General features: G+C 45.6%; 1 protein-coding gene across 1 annotated transcript in view; it reads right to left on the bottom strand.

The window, feature by feature from the left end:
- Positions 1-577: 577 nt before the first annotated feature.
- The window catches only part of LOC147692134 (trafficking protein particle complex subunit 6b-like), a 267,176-nt gene continuing 244,641 nt past the window's right edge, over positions 578-23,112 (bottom strand). Inside the window, exon 7 of the mRNA XM_086938439.1 lies at positions 578-1,373. Within this exon, the coding sequence (XP_086794565.1) occupies positions 1,342-1,373 (32 nt within the window). The 3' untranslated portion in view covers positions 578-1,341. The remainder of the gene's footprint in view (positions 1,374-23,112) is intronic.

Raw genomic sequence — 23,112 nt, forward strand, 5'->3', positions numbered from 1 at the left:
CATGATTTTTATTGTGTTGTGCTTTGATTTTTCTATTGATTTGGTACTGATAAATACAAACGTTTTCTTAAGTTAAGCCTGTCAGCTCTGTGACTTACATTTCCCCTCATCGAATAACCCATATTCTTACATCAGTTATAGATTGTGTGCATGTGTGAATCTTTATCATTGTTTTCTCTGGCTTCTACTTGGAGAGTTTGCTGCTAAGCAGCACTAATCCTGCATGTTGATCCTTTGAATGACATAGTGCCCTGGACAGTATGTCCGTGAGCTTATTATTATTTACTGGGAATCTGAATACTAGTAGCTTGTGAACAACTTTTAGGGGACTTCCCCATATAATTGCACCATTTTTTAAGAAGCTGGTATATTATTAACTGAACAATCTGCATCCCTCACACTTCAAATGGAGCATGTATCTACACTGACCAAAGTTAAGCTTCATGGGCATTAGAGCACTTCATGAAAACGATGCCCACTGTAACAAAGGTCATTACAAAGGCAAAAAAAACTCTGGAACTGTTTTTTTCAATAAACAATGCCACCTGCATTCATGGAATCACACACACTTACCACCTTACAGAAAAGAGAAGTTTATTTTATGTCTTCAAATATATTAACATCAGGGTAAACGACCAGCATTGCACTCTTGCCTTTAAATGGAGTATGGGGGAAAAGGGAAAGTGCACAAGCATACAAATTGACAAAAAGTAAGACAGTACAATCACAGTACCATATTCATACGAAAAAAGGGTGAAAAATATTACAAAAAGCCCCGCTCTCCAAGTTTTTTGCTACAAGCATTGCACGTAAGGCTTTTTCAAAATGTGGTTACTATGTGCCGGCATCCACCAGCTTTACGCTGTGTTGTAGAAGCCTTCATATTTCTTGTAAAAATGTTTTCAGTGCCTTGCAAAAGAATTTCACATTTAATATTATTATTTCACATTACAACACATAAGCTCTGCACCTAGGAATTAGAGGTTTTGTGGCTTTGAACACAGTTATGTACTGATAAATCTGTACATTTAAATTTGTACCTACATTGCCAACAGAAAGAGGGCTATTTTTGTATCCATTTGTACAAAGGTTGTCTGCTACTTTAAAGAATTTTGCATAGATTAATTAATTAACTTTAACTCCATATTCATAGTTTTTTTTGCAAGAACTTGGCATTAAACAAAAAAACAATAAAAACATCCCAGCAATTACGAAAGTAGAAATATTTCGGCGTCTTGAAAATTCAGGATCATTTGGCAGCCCGGTCTCAACTGCAGCACTCTGGATTCCTTGTTATTGCACGGCAGTCGTATCAATGAGAAAAGCAGGAGTTACAGAAAATTAGGTCCGGAGAATCATGACCTGAAATTTACCTAAATGGGACAATAAGATTCAGATGTTAGTTTTCACTTGTGCTCATTAAACTAAAGTCTTCTGAAAGAAGAATCAAAGACATTGCAGAAAAAAGTAAAAGTATATTCTGGATCTTCATCATGTTAGACAGGGAATGTTCACAACATCTGAAGATCCGTGTACATTTTACTCTGTGTATCATCTGTCAGCCACCAGGCAGCTACAATTCCAAGTAGCACAAACGTGCGCACTATCTGCGGCCTGTCTCTGATTTTGCAATGTGGCCTGTGTACTAATAGTACGTGTCACAAAAAGTCCAATGGCATAGGTTCGCAGAATCACTTGACTAATGAAGACAACTACGGCAGGATACTAGTATTTACAACCACCTATGACTGGGTACAAGCATTAGGATGAAAAGCTGCATTTCCATACGAATTTTTTTTTTTAAGTAGTGTTGCTTAAAGTAACTTTTGTTGCTTGTAAAAAACAAGGAAAAACGATATGCGGGAACATAGAGATAATTCAGATTTTATTTGTTCATTACAGTAACCATATTCTTGATACGTATGTGATGTATTTAATTATTTAAGAGTTTAAAAATCATTCCTGCACCAACAAATAATAGGATATTTTACACAGAATTCCAAAGATACCTCACACTACTAACTGGAGAAACAGCTGAAACGGCGAACTGCATCGTCACTGAAAGTGTAAGGCTTTATCGAAATAATATATGCAGGCGGGGAGTACATTTGGGCAGAGACGCAGCGTGTGTTGGATGAAGGAGAGAATTAGCTTAAGACACAAAGAAGATGGGTTTTGGGTTACTCCTAAAAGAAGTAGAGAGGGTTGTAATATTATCAAGAGGCAGAGTGTCTGAAGCAGCAGCTGCTGTATAGAATAGAAGCCATTTGTAGAGCGCCTGGTTACTCAAAACAGAGTGTCCCCGCGCTGAAAACTGCAAAGGAACCTGGACGAGTGAATACAGGGGAAGAAGAACAGGGCCAGGGAGGAGAGAGGGGGATCAGATGCGGGGGAAGAGGAGAGTTTTCAATTTTCCTCGGAATCTTGTTTCAGAAGGTTCCATCCGCATCTCGATGGGGAGTTCGTTCCAACCTTTGGCAGCCAGGTATCTGAACGAGGAGCCGCCCATCTTGGCTCTGGTTATTTTAGGAATTTTAAACATCATCGTACCCGCAGATCTAAGATTCCGGGTAGGGCGATGTATTGTAAGTAGACTGTGTAGATAGTCTGGGCCAGTTCCATGGGCGATGCGGTGGGCGAAGCACAGAGCCTTGAATTTAATTCGCTCCTTGATGGGGAGCCAATGGAGTCTAGTTAAGGCCATTTTCCCATAGGCTCTACGAGGTAGCTTGAGCACAAGGCGCGCAGCGGCGTTTTGTGCACATTGGAGCTGGTGTATGCTCTTCTTGCTCAGACCCAATAGCAAGGCGTTCCCATAGTCCAGATGGGGAGTGACTAGGGCATGCACAATTGTCTTTCTTGAGTCCAAGGGAAGAAGATCAAGGACCTTCCGAAGAACCCTCAGTATGCTAAAGTATCTTGCTGTGACTTTGTTCACATGAGATTTGTATGACAGGTTGGAATCCAACGTTATGCCCAAGTTCCGCACCGAAGCCACAGGGCAGGGTAGACTGCCTAGTTCCGTTGGCCACCACATGTGGGACCATGCGGAGGAGGATTTTCCCACCACCATCAGCTCAGTTTTGTCGCCATTGAGGCGGAGGCAGTTATTGTTCATCCAAGCTGCCACGGAAGAGAGGCAGTTGGAGAAATTGGTGGCATCCTCCCTGTGGTCGGGTGTGAGTTTGAACATCCGCTGGGTGTCATCAGCGTAGCTAACAATGCCCACCCCATAAGTCTCTACTATGCGAGCCAGGGGTTCCATGTAGAGGTAGGGCTCAAACTTGAGCCCTGAGGGACCCCATGGCTCGCATTTCTCAGAGAAAGACTTGAAGGGGGGGCAGTGTAGCTGAAAGTTTCTGTTGGTCAGAAAAGACTCCAACCATGCAAGTGCTGGTCCCTTAACTCCCATTCCAGACAGCCGAGACAGCAGCGTTGAGTGCAGCACGGTATCAAAGGCTGCACTTAGATCTAATAATATCAACGCTGCTGTCTCTCCTTCATCCGCTATGCGCCTAAGACTCTCTGTGGAGAAAAGTAGGGCTGACTCAGTAGAGTATCCGGCTCTAAACCCAGATTGAGTAGGGTGTAAGAGCGAGTGATCTTTAAGATAGCTCATGAGCTGTATGTTCACTACTTTCTCCACAATCTTGGCACAGAAAGGGAGGAGGGATATGGGGCGAAGATTCTGGAGTTGGGAGATGTGGATGTTAGCTTTTTTTTTAAGGGGATAACTTGGGCGATTTTCCAGGTATCCAATACCTTACATTCCTCGAAGGACAGGGATACAATTTGGTGGATGTAGTTGATGACCGTAGACTCCATGACTCCTCTGCAGCGAGTCGGTGGGCATACGTCACTCGGGGAACCAGATTGTATGCTGTTAACAATGCTGAGTAGTTCTTGTTTCTCCGGGGTGATAAAACACGTAAGATCACAGGTCCCCGTGTTGCAATTGTTAACTTCTGTCGATTCGCTAGATCTGGACTCCTCTTTTGTAAAGGTGGCATGGATTTTGTCAATCTTGTTGACAAAAAAATCAGCAATGGAGTCACAAATCTCCTTCGAATATGTATCCTGAGCTTCCAGTCTAGTAGGAATAGTAAGTTCTCTATAGATTGAAAATAATTCTTTAGTAGGATTATCCGCTGAGGCAATTCTATTTTTGAGGTGGCAGCTTTTTTCCAATCTCACTAATTTATGGTATTTGTGAAGTTCAGTCTTATAAAGTGTTTTGTCTGCAGGATTATAGTGCTTTCTCCAATTGCGCTCTAGCGTTTTACATCTGGCTTTGGCTAGTTTTAATTTTTCAGAGAACCATGGCGCAGTTTTTGACTGCCTGACAGGAGGCTTAGATGTCCAGGGGGCTATCTTATCTAAGGCATTGGACAGCCAGTTTTCATAGTTTTCATAGGCCTCTTGGAGGGAATTGCTTCGCAGGGGAGGGTTTTCTAGGGTTTTCTATACAGCACACTCCACTAAAATGGCCCAGACCGGATGGCTTTCTTTACTAAGACTTATTGGACGTGCTCCTGGCTGATGTAAGATGCCAATAATATACAAGAGTATTGTGCAGACTAATGTACCGCCCACACACCAAAGACATTAAGCATGATAGTCCTGACTTGCTCTTGAGTGGTAGTCGAAATAGATTGTAGTTACTCCAAAAGAGATGTAAATGTAAATGTGTGTATACTTGTAAAGCGCACTATCACTAGAAGGTATCTTGGCGCTGTATACCGCTGTGGAACCCTTCCTGGCTTTCCCTGGGACATGCCCCTTACTGGGCACCTCCAAGGTGAGGCCAGGCATCCTAGCCCTTTCGGGGCCGTTGGCCAAATTCTTTAAGTTTCCCTGCAGACCAAATTTTTTCATAATTTATTTAAAGTTCGATTTTAATGTTACAAGCAGTATGTGTAGCAAGCCCAATGTCATGCCTATTGCAAGAGAAATGCAGTGTAGAATTTACTGCTACTCCACAGTTCAAGTAGGAAAAAAGTAAGCTACTTTCCGAATTACTTACAAGTAATCTACATTACTCAAAGTCCTGATGTTTTTAGGTCGAGTTTACTCAAAACTATTGCTGTCAATCCAAAAAATTCCTAACAGGCGGATTTCAAAGAGTTCATGAGAAAAGAATCACGTGACAATCACGTGACAATCACGTGACAAGCTCCTCATGCACGAGCTTGCCGGAGCCTTCACCCTGCCAGCAGCATTTCTCCTGCACTCGGCCCACCACCCCTCCCTCTCCATATGGTGCGCTCTGCCTCAGGCCAGCATCTCTCCTCCCATAATTATTCATTCACTGCAGGGCCTGCGTCTCGTCACCCTTCCTCCCCCTGCCAGCAGACTTCAAAGGCTCCCCCAGCGTGCGCTCGGCTGGCCTCACACCCCATCACCATATGCTTGTTTTAAACGCGATGAAATACAACCTTGAAAGTCAGTAATGTAGAACTGCTTTGCCTCTCTCTGCGCATCTTTTTTATTTTCTTCTCCCGTGCTTCTTGTGTTTTTTAAACGCTTTACTCAGTTGTGGTTAAGAGCTATTTATAAAATTCAAACCCAGTTAATGTTTATCATGGGGCATTCGCCGCCGAGGGGGAAGTCACAGGAGAGTGTGAGAGGAATCCTGCTGCTTCTGACAGCTGCGTACATTTGCATATTAAAAGGTGCAGCTCGGCTCGAGCCCCGGACACAATGCACACGCCCCTTCACAAGCCATGCAAGGAATCACCAGCTCTAACCAACACTTCAGCCCCCTCACTACACACTTTCAGGGTGATTGCTTTCTATTACATGTCTGGCGAAGGCAGAATGGTCTCGATCATACGTTTGTTTCCCTAACTTGGTTCAATGGCGAAGCTTGCTTGTACCTTTGCAATGTCCTAAATACATTTATTAACAAGTTAGACAGCTCACTTAGAAAACTCGGGCCCACCTCACAGACTCGTATACTCATGAGGTACACTAAACCAGTACCACCAGGCGGAGTGCTAACACTTGTTATGAGAGGAATCCCGATGCTTCTGACAGTTGCGTACATTTGCATATTAAAAGGTGCAGCTCGGCTCGAGGCCCGGACACAATGCACACGCCCCTTCACAAGCCATGCAAGGAATCACCAGCTCTAACCAACACTTCGGCCCCCTCACTATGCACTTTCAGGGTGATTGCTTTCCATTACATGTCTGGCGAAGGCAGAATGGTCTCGATCATACGTTTGTTTCACTAACGTGGTTCAATGGCGAAGCTTGCTTGTACCTTTGCAATGTCCTAAATACATTTATTAACAAGTTAGACGGCTCACTTAGAAAACTCAGGGCCCACCTCACAGACTCGTATACTCATGAGGTACACTAAACCAGTACCACCAGGCGGAGTGCTAACACTTGTTATGGGCTGAAAGGCCAAAACTAAGACCGGTCCTATATAATAATGCAACCCTTTGTAATACAACTAGTTTCCCTTGTTCACTTAGTTGCAGCACAACATAAGATTGCATGTGTTTGCTGGCCATCGCCCCCATCCCGCTCTACATTGCTGCTTACCACATCCCATCCTGTTGCTTGTTTTACTTCTGTTACCCCACCAGAAAAACTAAATGCAAACCGAAGCCGATCCCGCGTCCGGGGATGTCACCAGCACGCCACCTTCCCTCCATGCATGTCTCCCTCCCTAACCTCATGCCGATCCCCTTTCTTCCTCACCCCCCCTCCTCCGCACCGAAGTCTTAAATCTCCCATGTGTCCTACTCACTGCTAATCTCCAGTCACAGGTCCTAACTCTGCCATCCTCATGCCTCCCTCGATGGTCTCTCTTCTCACAAACCTCACAGTGTTGCATTCTGGGACTTGTAGTGTCACTGTAAGCATTAATAGTGTTTATGCAAAGTGGCATTTTCTAAGAAACCAGCAGTGGCTCAAAGGGTCGCGCGTGACATGGAAGCTATGTTCCCCACGTGCCCATGCATCTCCCTGTCGCCACCCCAGTCTCCACTGCCCCCTCTTCCCTCCGCCCCCACGGTTGCCTGCTCGCCTTCTCTACACCAGGTCCCATCACCCCTGCAGAGCACCCTCGTCTCCCCTCCCTCGCCCCCGCCTGTTACCCCATGCCTGCAAACGCGGTGCAGCTCCATGCATGGACCTGTAGGGGGCACGCTCTAGGCCTGGCTGCTGCGAAGCACACACCGTTTCCTACAGGGTCTGTGCAGGCCGAGCCCAGCTCGCCTGCTGCACAATGAAGCCTGCAAACGAACATGTGACCATCTACCGGCCTGGGATGTCGGCGGGCTCTGCTGTGCTGTGCTTGCATGCCCGTGGATCTGCACCATACTTCAAACATCACTCAAGCCTGAACTCACCAAACCGCTGCACTGAGACCCGAGTACTCGCTGCATGTGGTCTATACCCTCTATGGAGATGGACCCATAAGCTCTTTGTTGGTACTCCGACTTCACTATTACATAGAAAGTGACGTTTTTGACAGCTGAAGTCCAGCACGTTTTTATTGATCAACATTTCCGGCGCACTCCTCTAGGGGAAGGATTTGATTGGATTCTACTGCTCCGAGTGCAAACTTGATTTTGCTGCTGCACTGTCTTTATTGAAGATCCTTTGTAGTGCAGAACTAGCAGGCAATATGCATATAAAGTTTAAAGCTCTTCTTTTCTTTTACTTGGCTATTTTAATAATTCGGCTGACACGTGGAGGTTGTTGCTGTGGCAAGATCAGACTGTAATTGTTTAGATTGACGTTTTTGTGTGTTTTTTTTCCTCAATTTAGAGGGCGCTGTGAAACCATAGGAATTCCATATGGGTTGTGCCATTAAACTTTTTAGTGCATCTCACGGTGAGCGAATAAAGTAGTTTGAGGGATCACAGCATCACTCAGCACCACCACAGCACCACCACATTATCACTCAGCACCACCACATTATCACTCAGCACCAGAACAGCACCACTCAGTACCACCACAGCATCACTCGGCACCACCACAGCACCACTCAGCACCACCACAATATCACTCAGCACCACCACAGCACCACTCAGCACCACCACAGCATCACTCAGCACCACCACAGCATCACTCAGCACAACCACAGCATCACTCAGCACAACCACAGCATCACTCAGCACAACCACAGCATCACTCAGTGGTACCACAGCACCACTCAGCACCAACACAGCACCACAGCACCACCCCAGCATCACTCAGCGCCACCCCAGCATCACTCAGCGCCACCCCAGCATCACTCAGCGCCACCCCAGCATCACTCAGCGCCACCCCAGCATCACTCAGCGCCACCCCAGCATCACTCGGCATCACCACAGCACCACCACATCATCACTCAGCGCTACCCCAGCATCACTCGGCACCACCACATTATCACTCAGCACCACCCAGCACCACTCAGCACCACCACACAGCACCACTCTGCACCGCCACAACACAACTCAGCACCAACACAGCACCACTCAGCACCACCACATTATCACTCAGCACCACCACATTATCACTCAGCACCACCACATTATCACTCAGCAGCACCTCAGCACCACCACAGCACCACCACAGCACCACCACAGCACCACTCAACACCACCACAGCACCACCACAGCACCACTCAGCACCACCACAGCACCACTCTGCACCACCACAGCATCACTCAGCGCAACCCCACGTTATAGATGTCACATATGCGACAGTTATAACTATTGCCATTGTAAATGACAAAGCTATTAATTTAGCTATTTTCAAAACCAACACATGAATAAAAAAATTGTCATTTACAAGACCAATAGCTCAAACTTTCCTAATGCGAGACCTATTGCATTGCAAATGCTTGTTGCTTTTGCCTCTTGATCTTTGGTGGCAATGCTGCCTCGCTCTTGCTTTGCTACCGCCTCTAGCTGCGGTATTCTCGTCCTGCTCAAACGGCCCAGCACTAGCTCAGTGGGGCACCGTCCTGTGGAGCTGTGGGGGTGTTTCTATAGACCCTTAGTATTTGGCACAAAGCCTGCCCTATCGATATCTGTGTCAGCTTAGTTCATTGTACAGCCTTCTTTATCGTTCCCATGAACCTTTCTGCCATGCCATTTGCCTGTGGCCTCAACCGCGTTATTTTCCGGTGGCGGATCCCTAGGTAGTCCATGCATTTTCTGAACTCCTCCCCTGAGAAAGGCGGACCATTGTCAGTCTTTTGAGTTTGTGGGGAGCCCCATGCCGCGAAGACGTCGTCCATAGCCGGCAACGTCGCGCTTGCTGATGTTGACGCCACTTGCCGCACAATGGGAAACCTGGAGAATTCATCAATTATCACAAGCAAGTAGTTTCCTGTCTCCAGGGGCCCATAGAAATTGGCTGCTAACTCGGTCCACACTGCCTTTGGGAGCTCTGACATCTGTAGTGGTACCGGTTTTGTCGGCTGTCCTGTCACTTGACAGATGTGGCAGTGTGCGACTGCGGCTTCAACCATGTTGTCTAGTCCTGGGAACCACACCTTTTCCCTTAGCATCTTCTTTGTTACTACTATACCTCTATGTGATTCGTGCGCTAAGTCCACCGTCCGTCTCCTCAGCGCTCCTGGCATTACTATTCTCGTTCCTCTCATCATTATTCCATTCTTGGTCTCTGAGAGTTCTTCATGGATCTTTTTGAATGCCAACATTTCTTCTTTGATCACCCCTTTTCCATGATGCTGTTGTTGTTGACATGCCTCCACCACTGTTGTCTTGTCACTGTTTTGATCTCTTGCATTGTTGGATCCTTCACAGTTTCTTGTTCCAGTTCTTCCATCTTTATCGATGCCGGAGTATTATGTTTTAGTACAAAGTTCAGGTACTTCTCCGACAATTGATGTTGCCTCTGGTGCGTGCGGTAGAGGGTGCCTTGACATGTAGTCTCTCGGGTTGTGCTCTTTTCCTGGCTTATGTATGATCTTGAAGTTGTAGTCCATGAGTCTTATTCCCCACCTCTCTATTCGGGGCGGTATTTTCGCAATAGGGTTTCCATAGATCGTTACCAGTGCCTGGTGATCCGTTATGATGGTGAATGGTTTCCCATATAGGAACATGTGATAGTGCTCACATGCCCATACTAATGCCAGACTCTCTTTTTCCGGCTGAGACTATGCCCTCTCGATGTCAGACAGGCTCTTGCTTCCGTAGGCTACTATGCACCTTGGTGAGTCTTTGCCTGGCCTGTGTTGGGCCAGTATTGCTCCCAACCCCACTGGGCTGGCGTCCACCATCAATTCTGTGCATAGCAGTGGATCAAAGTATGCAAGGGGGTCTATTGCTATCACTGCTTTTCTAATAGCTTCAAATGCTTTGTTGCAGTCTTCTGTCCACGTGAAAGTCTGGCCTTGTTTGGTCAGTTCTCTCAGTGGCGTGCTCACCGTGGCAAAGTCTTTTATATATCTTGCGCCGTAGCTGGCAAGCCCGAGGAATGACCTCACTTCTGCAACGTCACTTGGATGTTTTGCTTTTTCTAGCGTGTCCACTCTGCTGCGATCTGGTCGCATCCCTTTTTTGGAGAAAATGTGTCCAAAGAACACCAATTTGTATTGGCCAATTTCGCACTTGTCCTCGTTTAGCGTCAGCCCTGGTTGTTCTAGCTGTGAGCATACATCACGCAGTGCTTTGTCATGTTCATCATCTGATTTGCCGAACACCAGAAGGTCGTCACTGTAGTTCAGACTGTTTTTTACCGGCCTTATTACCTGCCGTATTGTCTCTTGCAATATTTCAGCCGCCGATGAGATTCCAAAACTCAAACGCTTATATCGGAAGAGACCCATGTGTGGAAAATGTTGTGATGTATCTGGACTGAGGGTCAAGTTCTAGCTGATGATATCCTTTGCACAGGTCCAGCTTTGAGAATCGTTGTGTACCTCTCAGGCAGCTGATCATGTCGTCGAGGTGTATAACAGGGTGTCTTTTGCGTTCAATTGCTGTGTTCGGTATTCTCATGTCAACACAGATGCGAATTTTGGATGTGTTTTTCTTGGGCACTGCCACTATTGGCGACACCCATGGCGTTGGTCCCTCTGCTGACTATGATGTCCTGACTTAGCAACGCTTCAATTTCTTCGTCTACTTGTGGTTGTAGATGTATCGGTACTCGCCTATGGTATTGAGCCACTGGTTTTACTGCTTCATTGATGTGCAGTGTTATTTGTCGTCCTTTTAGCTTCCCTAGTCCCTGTAGGAGTCCGGGATACTTTCGCAGGATGCTTTTCTTCTCTGACATGTGGTATGTCATTGCGAGGAGTAAGTAATACTTTATTGTACAGTTAATAAAAACCATTACAAAAACAATCAGCAGTAAAAAAGGAAAGTATTAAAAATATTTGTAGCAGCATAGATGATGGAGTTGTTCAATTTGAGCTATGTTACAAAGTGCAGTTTACATTTTTTTTAAAAAGAACGGAGTGTCCGTCTGCCATTAGATGCTTGTGTCCTTCTACAGAGAGGGTTTCTTTTGTCAGTCCTGACCCTCATTTCTGTACATAGTTAAGTATTGCAGTGCCTATTCCTTTTTGGAAGAAGACTGGCTGGCATTTGCCCTAAATGTTCGTAACTTTTTGTTATAGTATGCCAGTGTTTTAATTCAGTTTAAGTCTCTGAGCTGTCTTGATGTTTTGGCACTCACAATATTGGGGGTGTGCTGTCCTTGTCCGTTTGTTCTTTCTTTGTGTTGATTCTGCTTTCTACAGCTCCGAGGTATTTTACCAGTCGGCAAGCCATTTGCACTTCATCGCCTCTGAAGCAAGCCAGAGTTGCTTGTCTGCACGTCCTGATTCCTTTTTTTATGAATAGGGGTCTCAGTAGGTTCCTGCGATCTTGATGCAGCTCTTTGCAGATGGTAATGAGATGTACTATATTTTCCTCATGAGTTCCACACAGGCGACAGTTTGACGGTTTTGGGGGCCGCAGCCAAGGGGCCATGTGGTCAGCTGAGGGTAATACTCCTAATCGTAATTTTAGGAATGTTTCTTTTGTTTTTTTAGTGAAGCTAGTCAGAAGGTATGCCTGTGGTGTGAGTTTATTGTAGGTTTGTACTGTCAGCCAGCCATGTGCTCTCTCCGTTAGTGATGCTTTGTCTTGTAGGAGGGATTCTTTCCTAACTGTATTGTTTACGGCTTTTTTAAAACCTGCCAGGCTCCCTTGCAGATCCCATAGTTGGCTTGCCCCCAGCTGTTTAATTGCATCCTCTAGAAAGAGTCTTGCTGGGCAGTTGTCTTTGCTTTGTAGATCCTTCCAGAGGAGTGCGTTGAGGGTGTTTGCTTCCCCTCTGCTAATTTTGTGCCAGGTCTTAAGGTATGCTCCCTTGCGAGCAAGCTCTTCCTTAACTTGCCCAAATTCGAGTCGGATCTGCGCCGGAGAAGTGTATCTTGGGAGGCCAAACATCATCCGCATTGCTCTCGTAATTACTCCTTCTAAGGTTCCGGTATCTCTGCCTCTCAATGCTTCGCTACCGTATGTAATGGATGGTATCAGTTTGGCTTGTATCAGTTTTAGGAGTGGGGTGAAGCTTGGGCCGATGATCTTATTTTTCAAGTTCCTTAGAGATACAGCTATCATTAAGCCTCTCTTTTTTATCTCCTCGCATTGCGGTTTGAAGCTCCCCCTATGATCAATAGTCACTCCCAAGTAACGATATTTATTTGTGACTTCCAGTTTATTTTTATTCAGGTTCCAACTGAAAGTTAGATTCTTCTTGCTATAGTTGAGGTGCATTACTTTTGTTTTACAATAATTAATACTGAGTTTATTTGTTTTGGAGTGTTGTGCGGTGATGTCGAGAAGCCGCTGTAGGCCGATCGGGGTCCGGCTAATTAGCACCAGGTCATCAGCATAAAATAAGTTAGACAATTGAGTACCCCCCAGTTTAGGCGCATGAGAGTTGTTTTCGTTTAGTGTGGTAGATAGGTCGGCCATAAAGAGATTAAATAAAGTTGGCGCTAGCACACATCCTTGCTTTACTCCTGTGTTAGTTGGAATTTTCTTAGTTAAAAAGTCGCCGGTACCTAGTTTAACCTGGACCCAAGTGTCGCTGTGCAGGAGGATTAGTTGGTTCAGTAGTGTTGCTGGAATTCTCATTCTCTCCAGTTTTTGCCACAGCAGGTTTCTGTTTACGCGGTCGAAGGCAGAGCTGTAGTCAATAAAACACAGGTACAAGGGTTGTTTTCCTTCTAGAGCTGAGTCGATCAGGAGTGACAAGGCAAGGATGTTTGTGGTCGTCCCCATGTTTTTTCTGAAGCCTGTTTGATTGAATGGAATTGCTGAGGTTTCTTCCGTCCATGATGTCAGTTCCTGAAGTAAGAGGCCAGCGTAGTATTTTGCTTCGTTGTCTAATAAGGCAATTAACCGATAGCTTCTTGGATCTTTCCTGTCGCCTTTTTTATATATTGGTGAGATTATTGCTCCCCTCCATGATCGTGGAATTGTCGCAGTCTGCCATATTTTTTCAAACATTGGTTTTAGAGTAGGTACCCAGTATTCTGGTGCCTGCTTGAATATTATTGGGGGTATTCCATTGGGGCCTGGAGCTCCCTCTGTTCTCCCTTTGGAAATCCTGTTAGTTATTTGTAGAGCCGTAATTGATAGTGCTTCGTTGGATGTCAAGGATTCTTTTAGTGGAGGCAAGTATTCTTTGCTCCTGATGTTGGTTTTGCCAGTTTCTTTCCGTGTTTCGTTGGTGTCGCAGAAGTGTGTGCTAATATGGGTTGTCCAGGCATCTTCCGTCACATGGGATTCCATCGCCTGGCTTTGCTGGTTGATCAGGCCGTTAATCTTTTGCCAGAACTGTGCGCTGTTGTTTGTCTTGGCGTCGTATAGGAGTTTTCCCCAGAATGTCTCATCTGCGTCCTTTTTTAGTTGCCATATTAATTTCCTTCGGTCACCTTTTAACTGTCTTAAATCCTGGTAGGCGGAGGGATCTGTTTTTGTTCTTCGCAGAGTGTGATTAATTTGTGTCTTCAGTCTTTTTAGATTGATATCATTTCGGAAGTTATAGTGGTTCTTGTGTATCGCATCGCTGGTCTTGCCTGCTCGCTTTGTGTGCACTTTTCTTTCAGCGATGTCTTTCATTTTTTTTGTGAATACCTCCCAGCGTATTATCAGGTTTGATGATTCGAACTGCGCTTCGTGGAGAGCGTGCTTCGCTTGCTCTAAAAGGTTTTGTGGGTCGGTAACTTTACATTTTACCCGTTTTTCGTTTGTTGTAAAGTCCGTACCCAAGTTGTTGGCGCCTGGCGGGTTTGGTATTGTCGGTGTGATTATCGTTGTTTCCTGGGGCAGGTGGTCACTGTAATCCATTGGGCTGATGTGGAAATCTCTTACCCTGTAGTACAGGCTGCGAGAAAGGAAGGTAAAGTCAATTGTAGAGCTTGCCAGTGTACTGTGGAATGTTGCAGACTGCGGTCGATCGCCTGAAAATCTGCCATTGAGTGCCCTAAGGCCCAGCTCTTCTAGTTTGGCCAGCAGGCTCCTTGATGTTTTTGTGGTTCTGCCTCCCGAGGTGCAGTCTTGGTGGTTGTACTCCCAGGCGAACGGGTCCTCGTCGTCTTTGGTTTCAGGATCCAAGGTGCTAAGCATATTTAGATTGAAGTCCCCTGTGATAATTAGGCTATTTGTGTTCTCGGTTTTCAATAGTTTTACGAGTTCTTCCTTCAGTTGTTGTGCTCCCTTCTTTTTCTCCCTGGGGTGCAAGTAGAGGTTTACTAAGATGATGTCCTCGTTTGTGTCTTGCCCGCGGAGTGACAGTCGTATCGCTTGCAGTGCATTTGGAGCGGCTATGTTGTAGTCTAGTGGGGCGGCCTTCGTTATCACTGAAAGCGCGCTGTATATGGCGAGGCCACCTTTCTTGTGGCCGAACACTGAGCTCTGAGTAGGTGGTTGAAAGATCAGATTGTATCCTGATAGCGCTGGTGGAGACTCGGACCAAGTTTCTTGCAGAGAGATAATAGTAAATTTTGTCAAGTAGGATTTTAAGTCCGAGTCTGAGAGCTTGTCGCTTAGGCCGTTGATGTTCCATGAGCATAAGCTAAGTGTACTGGTGGAATTCGTTAATTTTGTATTGTTTTGTCATTGATTTGACTCTTTTGCGTTTATGGTCCTTGAGAGCCAGCTCCAGTTAGATAAGGGCTGGCTGTCGTTGGCCAGTATTCTGGTATCAGACTGGTCTAAGTACGCTAGGTTCTCTGGTGTTTTGCTTCGTGCTCCTCTTAGAACAGTTTTTTTGATAGATAGCTCTTTTGTTTTCTTTTGTTGACTGTCGTATAATAAGGGGTCTGGATATCTTGTTTGAGAAGAAAGTTCTAATTTAATTCCCCAGGAGTCAAACTTTTCTTTTTCTTTTAATATTCTCTTGGGGAGTTCTCCTGTGACCCATACTGTTTTTGTTGATTCTGTTCCGGGTTGCCTCAAGATTTCCATAAATTCTACTGATTCCAAGTCAGCTGATGATATAGTCTTGAGGCTGTCTATGGTTTTCAGCAGCCGTAATATATTTCCCCTATTAAGGATGTCCATTGGGCCTCTTGATTGGTACTCAGGGTGGAATATTAGTGTGGTAATGCCGTCTTGTCCTCTATCATGCAGCTGAGTATTTTCAGTGGTGTTGGTTAGGGTTTCTCTTTGGTTGGAAGGTTCCTTGGGTCCTGCTACATTGCGTTGGTCGTTCGATTTGTTGGTTTCCTGCAATTCTTGTTTGGGTGTATTTTCCCTCATTATAGCAGTCTGCTCGGGAGTTGCTTGAGGCTGTTTTTCCTCCCTTTTCTTCGTGGGATTTTTGGTGTGGTTTTGAGTGCTCTGTTCGGTTCTTTCTTGATTTTCTCTGTCAGGTGAGTCTGTGGCTGTTTGTGAGTTGTGCCTCTTTTCGGTCTTGTCTTTGCCAATCTTCTTGGCTGCTTGTGGCGGGCTCGAGGTATTTTTCTTGCTTTCGGTCGAGGTGCTGTTGATGGAACTTATCTTCGGTGCCGAGTCTATTCCAAGTTTTGTCCCAGGTCCTTTCTTTTCCGTGGTGGTGTGCTCGCACGCTGATATGTCGCCCTTCGCAGTCTGACTGGCTTGTGGTGTGTTTACTGCTGGTTGATCACTGCTCCGGTCCTTGCACCATGCTATAACCCCTGTCAGTTTCCTTTGGTTTCTTCCCTTCCTTTTCTGTTTTCTTCCCACTTTTCCTTTTTGAGGAGGGGTTAATGCTCCGTCTTTTTGGTTCTTTTTAGCGGAGAGCGCTGTACTCTCTGTGGCGGGAGTTTGAGTTTCTTCAAATTGTTGTTTGTTAGTGGCCAGTGTATTCTTATTGTTTGGTTGTTTCCTGAGCGGGAATGGGTCTGTGGGTGTCTTTGAGTTCTCCTGCTTTATAGTCTGTATTTCTTCTTGCACGGATGGCGTGGTTTCTTGCCTTCTCTCCGTGTGATTGAATGGATGATTGTTTTTGACTGCCGTCCTTATATCATATAGGAGGTTGTCCAATGCTGTTGGAAGCGTTACCAGTTTGTCCACTATGGTGAAACAACAGCAGTTTGAAGCTATTAATTGAGTCTCAGATTGTGCTCTTTTTATCATGCCATTTTGCTCGGCTAGCTTGCCATCAATATTAGAGACAAATATTGCCAGGGAGTTGAGGACAGAGAGCTGCAGGTCCATCTTGTCAGATTGGTATTGAATGGCATTTACTGATAGTTCCATTGTCTGCAGGAGGGACGCCCAAATGTCTTCCTTGGGTTTTGGTCTTTCTTTTCCTGGATTATCGCGGATACCCTCTCCTTGCAGTTCTCGTTCTGTATCTGCTGGGTAGGATGCAACCAGTTCTTCCCACTCTTCCGGAGTAAGGTACGAGGTTTCAAGGTCATTTAGCCTCGGTATTGTAAGTCCGGTGCTGGGTAGTATGTCATGTAGTTTGTCATGAGCGGCTGGTTGGCTCTGAGCGTTTGAACCGGTTAGTGGTGGGGCGGAGCTTTGATCTGCTCCGTCCTTTTGTGGGTCAGTTTTATCACATTTCTCGTGTGCTTGGTCGTTAGTTTGAGGCGAGCACTGGCCGTGTTCCCTTGTTTCCTGTTTTGTTGTGTTAATTGATTGCCCAGCCTCATCAGGATCCGCCCAGGCATAAGATTCTTTCGTGTCCCTGGAGGCAAGCGTTGCTTGATTACCCACTGTCGTTTTCCTTGCATGTTTGCAGGGTGTTGTTTCCTTTTGGGTTGTTTGATGTGTATTCGGGGAAAGTTTGCTCGGGTCGACCTGAGGGGGCAGGTCCTGGAGCCCCCATTTAGTTGCCATATCTGGTTCGCCATGACCCTCAGTGGTTCCTGGTGGACCTTGAGTTCTCTTCTGGGGTGTGCGGTGTTCATGACTGTCCTCTTCTTTGCCACTGTATAGTTCGTTTTGTCTTGTTTGGCTTGTGAAGGTTGTATGATACCTCCCCATGATCGCCTTTGATACGTGGTTTATGGTTGTTTTGGCCCTTAGGTCTGCCGTTGTTATTTCATTTAAGTGGTCTTGCGCGGTGCCCTTCGCTGTTATTCCTGTGTTTGAATCGTCCCCCTCTTGTCTCTGTCCGTCAACCAGTACTAATTGCTCCCCCGGTGGTCCTATGCTCGCTTCCTCGCTGATTGCAGGTTGGGCCTTGTGGTCAGAGATGAGGTCCCTCTTTTGGGGATTAGGTTGGTTCCTTTCCTCCACCCCCACTCGTTCTGACTTGTGCTTTTCTGAGGTTATTCCATGTACTTTGGTTGGGTTAAGTGGTGATGGTAGGTCGATTGTATTGGCACTATTAAGATAGAGGGCTGCACTAGGGTCTTTGATGAATGCGAATTTTGTATAGATTTTTGGTTGAAAGCAGTGTTTGTTGCTGTTGGTACTGCATGGGTGTTCGTAAGCTTTGGAGCCTCCAGGGTTAGTGAGCAAGGGGGAGACCAAGGAGGATCCTTCCTCTACTTCATTCTTTCCCCGGTCCCTTCCGCTTCCATCGCTTTCATCGCCTACGTCCATTAAGTCCCTCTTTAGCTTCTTCTTTGTTTTCCTTAGCCTTTTCGGGGGGTTTGTGGTGGCCGTGTTGTCCCTTTGCCTCCCAGACCTCATTTCTAGTGTTTCTGGTGTTTCCCTTTGTCCCTTTTCGTGCATGTCATTGCGAGGAGGCCCATTACCTGCGCTGTGACGTTGCTCAGTAGGCATGGTGCCGGAATGCCACCCTTTTGTACGTGCATGTCTTCCTTGATTGTTTGGCCTTTATACAACAAGTTCTCTGTAAACTTTTCCATGTTCATCGCTGGTTTTCTTGATCCCCACGTGAAGACCAACTCTGGATGGCACTAGTACCGGCTTTACTTCCATCTTCTCATATTCCGATATACACATGATATTGCATGTGGCTCCGCTGTAAAGCACGAACCTTGGCTTGTGTGGCCCCACGTCTATGGACACGGTCTCTGTTTTCTTTACTTCATTTTTCCCCATCAGGTGGATGCTTTCTCGACTCATTTCTTCTTCGGTGGACACGGCAACAGCATTGGACATGAGGTAGAAGCGGTCTACCTTTTCTCCTTCCTCTGCTTCCCCTGATTCAGCCGATGAGCTTCTGTTTGTCGTTTCCATGTGCCTGGCATGCCTGCTCGTCGTCGTCCGCGGTCTTCCTCACTCGCTTCGGAACTGCAGTCCCAGACATGCACTGGCAAAGTGATTGCTCCTATTGCACTTCCTGCATGTCTGGCCCATTGCCAGGCACGCGCCTTTGGGTGGGAATTCTAGTCCGCTTCTGTAGCAGGTCATTTCTGGTTGCTTCCTTGCCGCCTGTTTATTGTACCCTATCTTCCAGGTGTTTGTGCGGTTGTTCTCCGCATGCAGTGTGCTTGTTCTATTCTCCGTTCCTTGCCCCGCTCCATCTGTTTCACTTGCACCGTTGCCCTTGCCTCGGCCCTTGCCAATGACAGGATTTTCTCCAATGAGGTTGGCTCCTTCAGAATCCTCGCGCGGAATTCCGTGTCACGACATCCTTCAATGATGCGCAGGCGAATCGCTTGTTCATTGTCGAATTCACAGTGTGTCACCAGCTTGCGCAGCCGTGTCGCGAAGCCATCGAGCGATTCATCTGTGTGCTGAAATGCTATTGTGAAAGTGTACCTTTCAAAGTCAATGTTTCTTTGTGGATCAAATTTGCTTGAGAGACACGTTATTAGCCCTTTGTATGGCGACGTCTCTTCTTCTGGTAGTGTTACTAACAGGTCGGTTACATCCATGGCGCGCATGTACGGCTCGAATTTTCAAATCCATCGCTCCCATCGGATCCCTACTTTCCTGGCCTTAAAATGGCCGCCCGGCCTCTCCTGTGCCCTATTGGTCACAATTGCCTGATTTAAAGACGGCCGCCGAGATCTCACATGATTTCGAGGCCAATCCGGACTTCGCCTGACCTACAAATGGCTGCCCGCTCCTCTGCTGCGCTGATTGGCCAACCAGCCTGACTTTAAAATGGCTGCTCCTCCTCTCGCGAGAGCTCTCGCGAGATTTCCTTTAATTCCTTGCGCTTTAGGTTTTCATTCAGGGATGTCGGGGCTTCTTACCGGCTTTCCAGTGCTGTCGGGCGAACGTCTCTTTGCGGTCCTGTTGCGGCCGGGGTGGGCTCCAACGCCGTTACTTCTTTTGCTCACTTGAACCAGGGTGGGCTCCTGGCTTTGTTTTTCCGCCTGTCCCGGGCACACGTGTGCTTCTTTGGCACCTTTGTCGCCAGTTGTAGTATCCTCACACCGCAGTCACGACGGAGACCAAAGGTGTATTCAGGTATGTTTATTTCCTCACACTACAGCTTGCTCATGTACGTCCTGTTCCTTGGCCAGACCCTGTGTCTGTGTGTGCGTGCGTTGACTGGAACTGGTGTCCGGTTTCCTGCCCCCTCCCCTTACCCACATATACAGGGTCCTAGTGTCCTATGTCCAGGGCACGACAGCATGGATACCTTATGTGGACAAAATGTTACAGGGGACTAAGTGCCCACTACCCCAAATAGCTAATAAAAGGCTTAGCATGGGAAAGCATATGGGTTAAACAGCCAAAAATAAAATGCCTACAGGCCTTGCTTCAGAATGCTGGTATGTATGCGGCATCCTCTTTCTAGAAATAGTGGGGGCACTATGTACACTAGCATCCGCCTCCGACTTGTGCCCTAGATGCTAATGTTTATATTGACACCTGCACAGAAGACCGTTTTCACCAAGGTTACTGTTGTCTGCTGCTGTTACGTAGCAGTAAAGAAAATCACACGTTATGGCTGAAACTGTTTACTCGCGGAGTTCCTTTATCAATCTTTATGCACCTTTGAGACCAGAGTTTTAGCAAATGATTCTTGTGCATAAGCTCGTGTGGCTGTTCTAGTACAGAATGCACATGTATTAGTGAGGTGAGCAAGTTAGACCTCATAATGCTTCCATACACATATGAGACTTCACTTCAGAGACCTAAGCATTATCGAAATTTGTAAACAGGGATGGTAGCTTTAGAATAAGATAAAAATAAAAAAGAAAACACTTTTGAATTTTTTTTGTCCACTTTGATCGCTAAAAATAGTCGATATTCAAAAAACCGACTGTAGCTTTTTTTATCCATTATATGATTAAAAAAACAAAAGAGCATAATAACTGCCAGGGCCTATCCAACGCAGCGAACCCCATCCATTTTCAGCCATTAGGCGTACTCTTGAACAGCACCATTTTTCGGCCATGAAGCATCTCGCATCATTTTCTGACCAATTGGGGCACCACACCCAATTTTTGGCACTGAAGTGCAACCACAGGCACAGCAGTTATTACCCAACGAATTGGTACTCATTTAATCGACCTCTGAAGGATGAAAGGCTGAGTAAACCTAGACCGGGGTTCGAACTCCACATCAAGGGGTCCAGTGGACTCTGAGCTCCCCTCCTTCTTCGCTGAGCCAGCCCCTTACCTTAGTCATGTGAAGGGCTCCCCTCTGACTCCTCTTTATCGTGCGTCACGAGGGAAGAATGGTCTTTCTTCCACAGCCTGACCTTAGCTTCCTTCCTCGCCTATGTTCTATAGTGAATAGTACCAGTGATATTGAAAATCGATGACAAAAATCCCCTTTGTGGGTGTGCGATCGATGCAGTGACAATCATTCCAGACATTTTTTATACGGAGCAACTCCCAACTCTTTTTTAACAATGAGAGTAACACGCTTCGATTTGCCAATCGTTATAATCCTATGATTTATAAATAACTAACATATTTTTTTGCAAAAGCGCCATTTAAAAATTAAAAATAACCTTTCGCATCTCTATTACTCTACATCTACTAGCTATTAAATCAGTATCACGGAAAGGTTGCATAGTCTGGCTTCTGTTTCTATTACCATTGAAGATCACCTCGTTTGTGTCGATGATCCTCGACTAAGGATTATACGCAAAGCTCTCTTCTGACCAACTGATGTGAAAACCGTGATCGCATGATCCGAAAGTTGTTATATTTCGGGAAGCAGAACTCAACGTGCTACAAAATCATGTTAAAGAGCAACTACTAAGGTCCATAAAGCCTGGCAACAACATGACTTGTGACATGTTAGGCTGTAGCATTTTGCATTTATTTATGATATAGCGCGAACTTTACTCTGTGTCAAGAGCGCTTCACAATAGGACCCGTTACATTACAAAAGGACGTGCTTAGTTCCAAACGAAAAATTAAATAGGGTGGTATAAGGCTGTGTTATAACGTAAAGCGCATCATCTTCGGGAGTCTTGGTGTTAAATTGAAAAACAGACGTTACCCAACTCAATGCACTATTGTTTGTCCGACCTCTGAAGGATAAGTGGACCCACTAGGATTCAAGCCTGTCCCCATGAAGCCAAACACATCGCTCTTTGCAAATTTAGAACACATTAGGTCTCTAAAGTATCGTGTGTTTTAGTGTTCAGACGCACTGAAAGGTCTAACTTGCCCTCACTTACATGTGCCTTCGCAACAACAACAGCCACACTCATGCTTATGCGCAGCAGCCCCAGAGAATCCTTTGTTAAAACACTGGTCTCAAAGGCACCTGTCTAATGAAGACCTAGAGAGATAAATGGACTCTGCGAGTGGACAGTTTCTGCCATCAAGTGTAGAGAGAGTAGACCGTTTATTCACTACTACGCACAGCAGCAGACAACAGTAAACTTATACATTAAACAGTATTTAAAGAGTATTTAAAGAGTATATAAACAGTATATAAAGAGTAGACATTTTCTTCACTATTACGCACAGCAGCATACAAAAGTAAACTTGATGAAAACGGTTTTCTGTGCAGGTGTCAATATAAACATTAGAATCCAGGGTACTGTGCTGATATAAGTATAATTTGCCAAACGCCAGGCGAATCTGCAAAAATTGTACGATGGAATCCAAAGAGACAGCATATAAATTAAACAAAATTGGGCTCAAAGAAGGGCGTGCTTTTAGGATGCCACATTTCAGGACTCTAGAGGGAATACTAGGACCTCAATTTTTCTTTTTTGTTATGTCATTACTATGTTATTATTGAATTTATAAAACTATATAAGATTTCATTGCGCCAACAAATGCAACATTAATTGTGGAGCTGCATTTGTTAAAAATCATATAAATGGCTTATATCTCCTAATGTCATTCGATATTCAGGTTAAAAGAAGTTCCAGACGCTTTCATATCTGTAACTCAATCCGTAATCTTCAAACATGATCGCCTACAAATCATTCGTTTGACACCTCAGAGGAGACTTTCCAACCCAGATCACAAAAGAGATACTGTGTCCAAAAGAAAAAAAAATGAAAAGAAGAAAACGATCAGGAGGATATTTTTCTGTTTGACTTTTGGTAGTTTTGTAAACTTATTTAAGGTGTGTGAGTTCTCCACAGGGAATGTAGTTGCTTTGTCCTTCTTGTTTAATTCCCTAGCCATTGAGGCTCCACTCCTAGAGGGCACAGCCTTTTTAGGTCTCGACCTCTGCCAATGCGCTTGCGCATTGCAGATGTCGAGATCTAATGTAGGTGAAACAAACTCTTGAACCAGCGAGGATTGTCCCCAATGCATGTGAGGTACTCAAGCGCGACGCTTTCCCAGCGCGCCCTTGGCCTCACTTCTCAT

This window comes from Lissotriton vulgaris, chromosome 9 (genome assembly GCF_964263255.1).
Source record: "Lissotriton vulgaris chromosome 9, aLisVul1.2, whole genome shotgun sequence".
NCBI lineage: Eukaryota > Metazoa > Chordata > Amphibia > Caudata > Salamandridae > Lissotriton > Lissotriton vulgaris.